The 12,833-nt window shown below is 29.3% G+C and overlaps 1 protein-coding gene across 10 annotated transcripts; it reads right to left on the reverse strand.

Annotated features, from left to right (window-relative positions):
- Positions 1-3,856: 3,856 nt before the first annotated feature.
- Positions 3,857-10,736, reverse strand: LOC100869397 (uncharacterized). Of its 10 annotated transcripts, none has more exons than XM_003696064.4 (10): positions 10,049-10,736; positions 9,763-9,850; positions 9,448-9,558; positions 9,027-9,224; positions 8,594-8,936; positions 8,321-8,413; positions 8,039-8,125; positions 6,890-7,048; positions 6,503-6,806; positions 3,857-6,406 (listed from the first exon to the last, which is right to left on the reverse strand). In XM_003696064.4, coding segments are annotated over exons 1-10 (1,692 nt in total). In that variant the 5' UTR covers positions 10,051-10,736; the 3' UTR covers positions 3,857-6,099. The 10 variants fall into 10 exon arrangements, with proteins under 10 accessions (XP_003696112.1, XP_012345346.1, XP_012345342.1 ...); XM_012489892.3 differs by having other exon boundaries at positions 9,709-9,850; positions 10,049-10,733; XM_012489888.3 differs by having other exon boundaries at positions 8,594-9,221.
- Between the last annotated feature and the right edge of the window lie 2,097 nt (positions 10,737-12,833).

A 12,833-nucleotide genomic window follows, 5' to 3' on the forward strand; every position in this document is an offset into this window, starting at 1 on the left:
ATTGATGTTCAGGCGTATTAGATTTACATACGTACATGTACTAAATAAAATTGACGTAAATCTTCAAAAATGAAAATGTCCCGTGGACATCATTTATTATTATACCTAAAGTCTGATATAATCGTGCGCTAACTTTATCGGTACGGTTTCCTTATCTAGGCAATAATCAATATGATACATATTACATTCAAAATTATAATTCTAGTTATATTGACAGCAGACTAATCTAAAGTGACAATCTTTTTTTCCTTTATGACTATTTTTTTCATACAAAACGATGCTTACCCGTGTGACATGAATACTGTGTTGTGTTCACACGTGTATTATGAGTTTTCTTCATAGTGGTTCACCACTACATTATTTTATTATTTATTGTTTATTTTCATTTTGTAAATAATTTTTTTAACACATCTTTCAAAAATTAAAATATATATTAAATTTTTTCCTTAGAAGATTTAATCGACAGGTTCTTAAAAATCAAAAACTCGAGAAAGTCGATATTAAAGGAAAACAAAAGATTGAAACTTAGTTTTAAAAGAGCGCATCGCGTAATACAATTCGCTTCTATAACATGTTACATGATAAAAGTAATTTTGTTTTCTTCTTTTTTAACTATATCCTCCGTTTTCGGCATACTCACGTGGCGGACAATAATAAGAATACTAGATTATTTATTCATCATTTACAATATTCATAAAACAAAGTGTTTTTGGTATTCTTACAAGTTCGACACTGAGAATGCCAATGAATCATCGATCCTCCGTGAAAAGGACGAAAATAATATTATAATAATTTCATCTCTCTTCATAATCATAATCATCGTCATCTTACAATTTTATATATAATTTTACACTCCTACTATTAGTTTAGCTTATTAGAAAGTGCGTAGATTTTCAAAAATTTTTTTACAGTGGTAAATGAAAAAATATCTCAATAGATACCCTGAAAATAAATTATTACGTTAAATATACAGTCTCACGTCGTTAGATTCGCGTTTACCAATGTTCCTTTTTTAGTTTTCTTGTCGTTATGATAGAAAATTACAAGACTTCCTTACGTTATTTTATTATTTTTTTCTCCTATCTTCTCGTTTTATTTTCTTGTTTCCTGTATTATTATCATTATTTTTTATTTTTTTCCTCTTCAAAGTAGGATGTCTTCTTATTATTTTACAAAGAGGCCATTTTCTATTCTTCCTTTGCTTCTTCTTCTCACTTTATCTTCAGACCATTGTCTTTTTTCTTCTTTTTTTTCCTAATCGCCCCACTTCAGAAGACTTAACAATACGACAATGAACAGATAATTTAATAGGAACGTGTTTTATTATCAAAAATTCGTATGATCAGCATTATTGCCCATACAACATGGTGTCATGTAAAAATTAATCTATATCGCGATAGGACTGCATATTTCCTTGTTTTTCCTTCCGTTTATCGTTTCCTTTTTTCTTTTTTTTTTTTTTTATTTCTTTTTTAATTAAGAAACTTTGTAAAATTGCACGCTATACTTAAATTCTATTCATGATTTCCTTCCTTTTCTCTTTACCACTTTTTCTTTTAAATCTTTATGAATATGTTCCTACTATTATTGCGGTATAATAGTAGTCAGTACCGTATACCGTGTACTCGTATATTTTCCTTTTCCTTTAATTTTTTTTCTATTTTCTATTTTTTTTTTTTTTCGCTTGTTCGTTCTCTTTTGGCTAGACGACGAATATTGTTATCAAAAGGAGAGAAAGAAAAAAAAGAACACGAATTGGAAAAAAGGAAGAGAATCGCAAAAGTTCGTTTTTCTTTTGCGTGTTCGCAGTTAATGAGGAAAGTTTTGTACAAAAAAACCCTTCGTCTTTCCTTCGAGCACGGACGAAAAATCTGTACACGTTATAAGACTTATAGAATATATACTTATACAAAGTTTTTTTACGTATATTTGTCTCGATACGCCTGCTTAATCCTTATCTGGATATCACTGTATTATCATTTGTATTATAAAATACTGTTGCGAGGAAAGTTGTTTTTCCATTTTCTTCCAGATAAAGATTAATCATTGAGTGAATTCACATATTCATTAAGCCGTCAGTCCTTCGGAATCAACGCAGAAGGGTCGAATGTTTTAAGGACACTGATCGTCTTCGTTTTTTTTTTTTTATTGTTGAAAAAATTCGTATATTTCTCTTCCAGTTTATTTCAATGATTCTTCTTTATTATACGTAATCACACAGAATTTCCGATTACAAAATGACCCTGAAACCTCGACCCTTAATTCCTGAATGATCAAGGAAGGATTCGATGAGAATTAAATTCATTAACACGTTTTGAAACGTAACGCAGGAAAATAATTTCGTTTCTTTTTTTCTCCAAATTCTTTACGATTTAAATTCGTAAGCTTATGTACAACCGAACAATCGGATATAGGTCAGGATATATTCCCGCAAGGATCAGGAAGACGCTTCCAGGCGTTTTGATTAAAATGGAAGCTCCGAATTTTCGTTTCGTCCGCAGAATATTACCTAAGGAGCGTAATAAAATTATAAGGAGCCACGTAATCGTGAAAAAAGTACAACAGTCCATTAAAACGATTAATTTAAAGAAAGAAAAGAAAAAAAAAAAAATATGAAAATATTTACTTACAAATGGCACTGGACCAATAATTCACTAAATACTATAATTTATGGAATTGCTTTATAAGCAGTCCTGTATCTCCTTCGATAATTTCTACGACGCAATCCCTAAAATTACTTATTCATCTAGAACTTCGTTACTTACAATCCTTATAGACCTTCCTTGACGGTAGGTCTTTTATTTTAACATAGGTACAATATTATAAAAGTGCGTTAGTTCGTTCGAAAAAAAGGGCCCAATGATTTTTCGATATAAAACTTTTAGTAATTTCCACCAAGCAATTTGGAACTGCTCAAAACAATTAGAAGATCGATCTGAATCTGATTCTGAAAAATGAATCGAAACTATAAATACAAATATGTGAAATTTTAAAGAAAGATTGAATTTTTTTTAAAACAATTAAAGATTTAAAAAAAAAAAAAAAAAAGTAAATTGTAAAATACATTACCAAGATTTTACAAATGAATGAATTCGTAATTATTTTGAGCAATTTATAATTTATCAAATCATTTAAGTGATTAATTGGTATAATTTTGAGTTCTGACCATGGAATTCGAAAGATTAAGAATCGTATTTACTTTTTTTTTCTTTTTCTTTTTCGTGCTTTCATTCGGTTAATCGAACAAAAGTGAGTCGTTTCGTAAAACGCAATGATTAGAGCCCTCCTCTTCGACCTGGGGACATTGTACAATTAGTAATATATATTTACAAACTCTGCTTTTCCTCAAAAGTACTGTCATACAATGAAATAATAGAGAGAAATGGTTTTTTTTATTTTGGACACTGCGATTAAGTGTTCATTTACATATTTTGCTATTTTCAAAATGATATGACTAAAGTGGCTAAATTTTAAATAAAAGACGATCAAAGATTCAAACATATCGGGTATTTCGTACATGATTATTCTTCAATAAACTACGATTACAGCTTTATGAACGTTAACTTAAAGGAGAAGTCATTGCACTGACAAGTTGAGATGAATTATATTTCTAACAAATCTGAATTATGCCACTTAAAAAAAAAAAAATAGAAAGGAGAACGTACTTTTATCGAAAGTTTTGAAATTTGCATTTGAAATAGATGTAAATGTGCATTAAAAAAGGAAAAAAATTAAAGAGCATTTGACGAATGAAAAATTCAGGAAACACAAAAAAATAAAAAAAAAAAAAAAAAAAAAAATTCTCTAAGCTAATCGAAAATACTGTAGCAGGTATTATGACCATATTAAAAGTAAATTAAACGTAATAGCATTATCTTTATTTTACAAGTTATAGCGATAAAAACAAAATAATCCCCAATCCCAGACTTTCCTTGCAAAATCTTCCGAACTAATCAATGATTGCAGAGGATCGATCACTTTGTGATCACATTTCGATGGCATTCCTTCGATAATACTTCGATACTCAGTTATACACTGTATAAAAGAATGATTTTTGGGACATCACTATGAGCCATATTGTCATCTGTTCCCCGTATGTCTTAGGGTCGATTTATTAAAATGATTTATTTAAATTGTTTCTTTTCTTTGTTGTCTCATACAAAAACACTTTAGATATCAAGCAAGATACAATTTTTAAAACATTCATTAATGGATTCTTATTGATAACTTCGTTTATTGAATTTTAAAAAATAAAAAGATGTTCGATTTCACTAATTGTTTCTATCAAAAACAAAACAGAAGTAAAGTATAAATTTTATTCGAAACTACCAAGAAATATTAAAAGAAACATTAAAGAATGCAGTCAATGAAAATGTTCGAGGAACAGTATATTTCTTTTTTTTCAAAATGGCATAAGTGTTATCCTAATCATCGCCGGTACCACAAGTTACCGACCAGTCGGAGCTGTGGAAAACCGCCGATATTTCTTTTTTTTAAGTTACAATCAATCGAATCGATTTCTGATTCACTGCTATTTTAAGAATTCGCAGCGACGGTTTGGCCATCGCTCTTAACAAATGGGGATATAAAAATTAATTATGTATATATTGTATAGATAATCTCTAGCCAGCTATTTTGCCGTTACAAACTAGCAACTATTTTAGTAACTGATATCCATTATAGTTCACGGCCTTAAAATTATAAAACAGATTAGTCTGCCCGTCGATATTCACTATTATTTATTGCAGCTCCGTGTGAGATAGAAATTTTCTTTCTTCTGTTACTTTTGTCGTCATTCATTCTTTTTTTTTTTAAATCGTGGTCGTTGTTATTGCAATAACGCAATAATTATTCTTTTATTGTGATCCCGAATGACTGGACGGAAGAGGGCTCGCTCAAATCACGATATCATTCCGTACCACGACTGCCATTTCAAAAAATAAAGATATATGTAAAAATGACTAATTATGTCTCTTAATGAAAATTTACATATTATTTTCATTTTTGATGATTTTTTAATTTTTAACTTTTTTTTATTTTTTCGTTTTGTTTTTTGCTTCAAATTTTTAATTTCAATTGATAAAAAGAAACGAGATAATTTAATATTTAAATTAATTTTCTTTTCTTTTTTTACTGAAATTTTAAGAAGGGCCGAGGTTCAGGCTTTTAAAATAAGACCTTTTCTTTTCTCTATTTAATCTTATTAATATCTGTATTTTTAGATTCGTTCTTGAAATTGACATTTACCTACGTCATTTATAAATATGCATAGTATGCATAATTTATCAGAATTAGAATGATCAAGTTTCTGCTGCTTCCTGTCTAGCCAAGTTTTGTTCTATCACATACAATTTTTACCATTTAATGAATCATAAAACCTAGATAATTGCATTCGTTATAATTTTTTTTTTTTTTAATTAAACTTTGTTTAGAGCGAGGATAGATTCCAAAAAATATAAGAAAAAGAAACAAAAATTAGTTTGCAATTCGACATTTGCAAATTACTGGAAGAAAAAAATTATATTATCATTAAAACCAAGAAATTTGCTATTTGTTCCGATGTTAATGTTTCTAAGTAATCCGTCTATCTCAAGTGAGAAAATATAAAGTAGATTTATTATTTTCTTTTTTTTTTTTTCGTTACTTCATTTTTTTCCTTTAATATGGTCTCGTATTCATTCACAAAATATTTTTTTTTCGCTATTAAGGTGGTCAGAAGAGTGTTCCGATTTTTTACGAGCCGTACTCTTCCTAGTCACGCCCTACGAAAATTATTCACTCGCGTAAACTATCGCTGAGTCTTTACTTTTTTTTTTTTTTTTGCTTTTTATGATACCCTTTTTCATGCGTTTTTTTTTTTTATTTAAGATATACCCGACTGTCACCAAATAATCCTCCCACAGAATCTGCACAGAAAATGTGCTGCCAGTCACACCGGAAACTTGCATCTTCCTGAATGTTGTCCACATTTCCTTTTACATTATTTTTTTACATACGTTTGCACGTACCGCATTCTCATATTAATTAGTGTTTTGTTTGTTTAAAAAGGTTAAAAAATTAACCCCTTTACCAGCTCCTGAAAGGTATTCTCTAGCTGAATCATTTAGGCTCTGGGAAGGTCACCTGACACTTGTAGACTTCTTCGAGCATTACCGCTTGCCCTTGACCTTGACTCACAGTAACAGGAGTCGTGGCATTCACTACAACAACCTGTTGACCTTGTTGAGCTTGTTGGGGCTGCTGTTGTTGTTGTTGTTGTTGCTGCTGATTACTCGCATTCGCTTGCTGTGCGTTACTTGGATTATTCGCATTCTGATTTCGAGCAGTTTGACCGTACTTTTCATGAATTGCACGATGACGCTTTAATGCAAAGCGGTCGGAAAATCCAATTTCACATATATCACATCTACAAGATAAATAATATTAGATATTTTCATAAAAAATATAAAAGAATAAATAAATAAACATAAAGAGAAATTTAAAAACCATAAATTAGTATTACCTGTGTGGTTTTTCACCAGTATGAACTTTTGCATGATTTTTCAGATGTGTAGCTTGATTAAAGGCCGAACCACATATATTACATCTATAGGGTTTTTCACCGGTATGAATTCTTCTATGATTCCAAAGAGTTGAATGTCTGGCGAATGTTTTTTCACACACTTCACACTGATAAGGACGTTCACCAGAATGAATTCTTTCATGATTCTTTAAATGAGGACTTTGCGAGAACTGCATACCACAAACACTACATTTAAATGGTTTTTCACCAGTATGCACTCGTCCATGATTTTTTAGATAGGCAGCTATAATATACAAAATAAATATTGTGAATGTTCATTATGTTTTTTCTTAGGAATTTAATTAGGAATAATTTTATTTTATTCACCTTTTGCAAAAGCTAAACCACAAACTTCACACTTGAATGGTTTATCTCCAGAATGGAGTCTCTTATGGGACCAAAGTGACGAATATCTGGAGAATGTTCCATCACATACATTACAATGAAATGGCTTCTCTGCTTGATTTTGACTGTTCTGTTTACCACCTGTAAATAAAGAAACATCCAAATTCTTAGTTTTCCTCAAAGGGCCAGTTCTACAAAAAGATATATTTTGAGATGATTGATTAAATACTTTGAAGAATTCGAGACACTGGATTGTGTATGGTTCTTTTAAAAATATATTCTTTCCTGATACATTCAAAAGAGAATTTGAATATATAAAAGAGAAATTCTAGATTATAGCATCAATAAATCATTTTATGATGCAAAATTAATACTTGTAATAAATGTAACAATATTATGTAGAAATTTAAACATGCAGGTCATGGAAGTTAGTGTAGAAAATAAGAAATTAAGTATAGCATCAGATGTTTTGAATTTTATGACTTTTGTGTCATTGTATGAATGATTAATTATATTGAAATTATTAAAATGAGCTAATTACAGCCTATATTTTGAACTAAAGAAAGAATGATATGAACTAAAATCTAAAATAATTTTTTCATGATAATAATGCTAAAGATTAGTGAATCAAATTTATAAAACTGTCCCTTAGGGGAGATTTTATTCCGTGCAATGATTCTTAAATATAAATATTAACAATGCTACCAAAAAGAAAACAAAATTGATGCAATAAATTTATAATATTGTATAAAACCAGCAAGTGCCGAAGACTTTTGTCTATCTACACAAATGCATGCAAATAAAATAATAGTATTATAAATAACAATTATAAATAACAATAAAGCATATAATATTAGATTTTTACAGATTTTAACATTTATTCTTCTGTTATAAATTTGAAAAATAGATAAGATAGTTAATGAAAAGTTATCCTAAATATTATTTTTATGAAACAATATATATAAAATATATTTAATTTTTTTTTAGACAGTATAACAAGATATAAACTTTAAAAATTTGAATAATTTATAGAAAAATATAAATGATGTTATTTGATTATTAATGGAGATTCTAAAGATACTATGAAATATAAATCCCTTATTTTGTTTCGCTATAATTTTTCCGACTTACTTCCTATGATGATGCGGCCTGTTGCCTTGCAGCCGCCACACTTTGCGAGGGAACTGATTCCAGAATCTAGTTTTTCGTCGTGTTTACCTACCATACACCATCCGATGTACGATCATGACAGTAATGAAATGATAGTAGTACAGGAAAGATGATTATGATTTATGAAGAAAAATGTTTTTTTTTTTTTAAATACATTATTTTAAAGCAATACATAATATATTATATTACATGACAAACATTTTTCCTCAATATGCATGAAGTAAAATAGTAATTTTTACTTACCAATAAAAATTATTCCTGTGCCATTGCACTTATGGCATTTAGTTACACTGGTAACACCCCTCCGTTTCACAGGATGATGACCAGGCTTGATAGCTACAAAAAGAGAATTATTTTAAATATTTATATTATGGAAAGTATTAAAATATGTTATCAATTAAATGATTATTTAAAATTTGTATTCTATTAGTTTTAAAATTGATAATAATATTTATTTTATTAAAATATACTAAAAAAAAAAGTATTATATATTAAACACAAAATAATGAAACATACTTTTTTTAATTTTAGTAGGATGATGTTCACAGGGGTCTTCACTGCCACAATCTTCGCAAATTTGCACTTTCGGCTTTTGGTGCATATTTGTTTTATGGCTCTTTAATTCTCCTGGTAATGCAAAACAAGCTCCACACACATCACAGGTATATGGTCTTTCTGGTGTAGTTGCAACAGTAACTGTTGTAGGTGTTTGCACAACAACTTGTTGTGGTTGTTGTTGAAGATTACTAGGTGTTGTATTATGAATCCGTTTGTGATGATTCAGCAAACTCATATGTCCAAAGACCAAACCACAAATGTCACATTTGAAGGTCGCATTGGTAGCAGCCGCAATACTCATCTGATTCAATAATGTGTTATAACCGACAGGTTGCACATCAAAACGATAACAACCCTTGTCGTCAGTTGTGATCGCACCAATTGTGCTCACCGCATTTGTTTGAACCTTTTGAAGCATGTTGACATTGTAATAGAAAGGGAAGTCCGCAGTTGCTGATTGCTGCTGGGATTTGTCCTCTTTCTTGTCTGTCGTAACATACATCTGTTGAGATTGTTGCTGCTGCGATTGTTGACCTTGAGCAGCTTGTTGCTGCTGTATTTGTTGTGGATCAAACATGGCTGCTTGCTGCTGTAAATTAATATTAAATAATAATTTTTATATATTATTAAATTTAACAAATTAAATATAGAGACAGAGACATTAACAACTAAAAGAATATAAAAAACAAAATATATAAACTTTTATTTACTGAAAGATATTATAATTATTCAAGTGCATAATTTAATTATTTCTTTTTTTATTACATATATAGCAATTTATCTTTGTTAATATTTTCACAATTAATAATAACCTGTCTCTGATCGCCGTAGCTTGAATTGCTCTGCTCCGTCTGAGTAAAACTATTGGTTTGCTCGGTTTGAGTAAACATGGAACACTTCACTGGCTGCTCGATTGGTTGGCTCTGTTAAATAATAACTATTGTTAGATATTATGAGCTTTGTACTATTACTTCAAAAACAATGACATTCTATAATGCTTTGTTTTAATCAACGTGCTATACACATTGGTATACGTTATGCGTATTAAGCATCAATGAGAAGCTAATAAATACCAATGGAGAAAACTCGTTCCTTTTTTACGTCGTGCTGGTATACAAGCTGCATACCTGTTGTATTTGATCAGGACGGGTTGTGTTCAACCACACCACGTTGTTGCCATTTGATTCTAGGGCCATTGATGTGTTGCCTTTGACCCTGCACAATCAGTAGGCATTCATTAAATAGAAACAAAACAAACTCTGTTACATCTAGATAGATATGATGCATTTTCTCTCTTTGAAAAAGGTCACACCAAAGAAAAAACACAATTTTCATAAATAGATCAAAAGAAGGCTCGATAAAATATAATAAGAAATCAAGGCTCAAAATATAACCACGACGTACGATACTCACATGTGATAGTCTACACGGGCGCCGCGGGTTACATGCCTGGGTGCCAAACGGATGGTCTTCTAGTTGCCATGACTGCGGCGCGGAATGCCGCGCAGCTGGTCACACTAATCTTGATGATCGTGATACCTTAATAAATGATTTAAGTATTTCGTCCTATACAACATCCGAGAACAAGTTCCTCGTGTCGGTAGGGCCGTGGTCGTGGCGGAAAATCAATGGCGATCGATTTAGAGCTTTGATACACTTTTTTAGTACGTTAGATCCAGCTAAAATTAACACTAAACACAACGCCGTTACAATATTTCCTCTTCAGGATGCCGTGAAATCAGTTTTGAGTTACACGCTTGTCAACGAACAGCGTTGACCCGCGCAGATCATGTCGTCCAAGCGCGGTGGCGGTTGCGGCGACTGGTATACGAAGCGCGGGTTTCTCGGTTGCATAAAATTGGCGGTACCTTAGCGTAAAGCTCTTCTCGATTTTATTTCCGTAAGGTTGGGCCACGTCGGCGCGTACCGTGGCTCAGGATAGGCCGATGCGCGAACAAGCAGACCGAACACCGTCAACAAACTCTACGGTAGCCATTACACGCGACGAGGATAACAATGGGCGACACGAACGCGCGCTGCCCCCGATGCCTTTTTCCGACGCGTTTTCGGGCGCCTTCCGTGAATGCAGCCAAGCGCCGCCAAGGTCAGCCCCCGGTGACGCTTCAGAAACGCTAATAGCCGTTACACCGTGCAATCTTATTGGCCCATAACTTACTGTCGCTACTTTCTATTGGTTTTTTCGTTCTTTACATGCGAAACTTGAAAATTAGTATTTATTTTCTTATCAATTTATATTCTTAAATATAAAATTTATAGAAATAATTTTAAGATATTTAGATATTTTATTTTCATTTTATTTTAAATAATTTTTGTAATTTAATTTTTTATAAAAATAAGCATATTATTTTTTGATGAAATTACTTATTGAAAAATAATAAAAATAATAAATAATATTAAAATATTAAATAATTATATTTTTACATTCAGTAAACATAAATATTCGAATATAAAAATATTTTTTTGTATATGAAGAATGTAACTGGCGTTGACGTGGAAATCTGACTTCAGAGTTTACATTCATGAGTAATTGAACAATTTAACGTAAGATGGAGTGACTGAATTTCCAAACCGACAAAAATATTTGAAGTTTCTATCTATTACATATAATCGTCCTGTATATATCATAAAAAAATTGATTGTTGGTTTATAATTAATTTAAATTTTCTAATATTTGTTAGTAATTTCCAATCTTCATCGATAAAATTCATATTGAGAATCGCCTTCAAAATATTTTAAGTTATTTGGCAAATTTCCACATTTTTCCGATTTATATATATATCTTGTTTTTTTATTTAATATTCAAAGATAAGTAATATTTTTAATTTTAAAATAATTTTAAAATTTTCTCAATAATAATTCTTTTTAATATTAAGATATTGTTTTAATTATTTTTTTTTAGTTGAATATCATGTAATAATATAGCGAAGATTATTAATATTAACAAATTTATTTGTAATCGAAGTTTCTTTAGATAAAGACATATTAAAATATTGACAAGGTATGCAAAATATTTTTTTAGAAGGATATTGGATCAAATGAGTCAATTTTCTATAAAAGGAGATTACACAGCATATGTGCACATGTAGATATTTCTGCAATATCATGTATTTCAATTCATGACAGTAAATTTTTTATGATAAATTTCAAAAGATAGATCTTTTTAAAAAATTAATTTTTTTTTGCTTATTGATTCTTTCAAATGTTGAACAAAAAAACAATAAATGGAAGATTTTAATTTAATTAATTAGTTCAATTAATTGTTAATTTGAAAATTTTCCTAATAATTATAATTTAATTTTAAATAATTATTCAATTTTTTTATTATACCAATAGTTAATTTTGGTTAAAACCAAAACATTGTTATATAAAAATATTTTTTGATATTTATTTATTAACTTATAATATATGCAATTTAAATTTATATTAGATGAAACGAAAAAAAGATAAAATGAGAAATTTATCTTTATCATATTGCCTTCTGTCTCCTTACTATATTTAAAATAAATTTAAATTGTATATAAATAAGTTTTAATAGATATTTTTTGTATAGCAACTTTTGCATTTGTTTTAATTTCTAAAATCGATCTAAATTTTACGAATATATTAACGAATTCTGTATACGCATAATGATTAAAAATTTCATATCTGTGGTAGAATAATACAGGAGGAGGAATACTCTTTTCCTTTCTTTACCGATACATGATCTTACCTGTAGATGTAATATTTTCTGATCAATATATTATTTATAGGTATATATTTCTTCACCAAAAACATATTTGTAAAAAGTCTCAACGAATCATTATTAAGCTATCGAAAATTATTCTCGATTTAAAAATTTATATATATCGTTTTTCCCAAAACATTACGATTTATTTATTTATTTTTTTTTTCCTATCTTTATATATAATTATCATTTATCATTTTATCTTATGATTGTGCTTACTAAAATTATATCGCATAATCTTTTTAGAAAACAATCTTTTTACAATTTATGTCAAAAATAAATTTTATCATTGCAATTATATTATTTTATATATATTTCAAATTATATTTTAGTTTTATTTTTTTCGAATTGTTAAACTTCATTTATTCATTAAATTCAAATCGATGTCATGAAATGCAAAATTTATTGACAAATGTACTATTTTCTTAATTTCCTTTCAACTTATCTAAATAC

This window comes from Apis florea, unplaced genomic scaffold (genome assembly GCF_048593485.1).
Source record: "Apis florea isolate Af1SG1 unplaced genomic scaffold, ASM4859348v1 contig_2272_pilon, whole genome shotgun sequence".
NCBI lineage: Eukaryota > Metazoa > Arthropoda > Insecta > Hymenoptera > Apidae > Apis > Apis florea.

Bases quoted from the DNA above. Each gene is read 5' to 3' on its own strand.
- LOC100869397 (XM_012489887.3), bottom strand. The intron at 6,807-6,889 runs GTGAATAAAATA...TGTATATTATAG, and splicing joins TGGTTTAGCTTTTGCAAAAG to CTGCCTATCTAAAAAATCAT. The intron at 6,407-6,502 runs GTAATACTAATT...TTTATCTTGTAG, and splicing joins ACTGGTGAAAAACCACACAG to ATGTGATATATGTGAAATTG.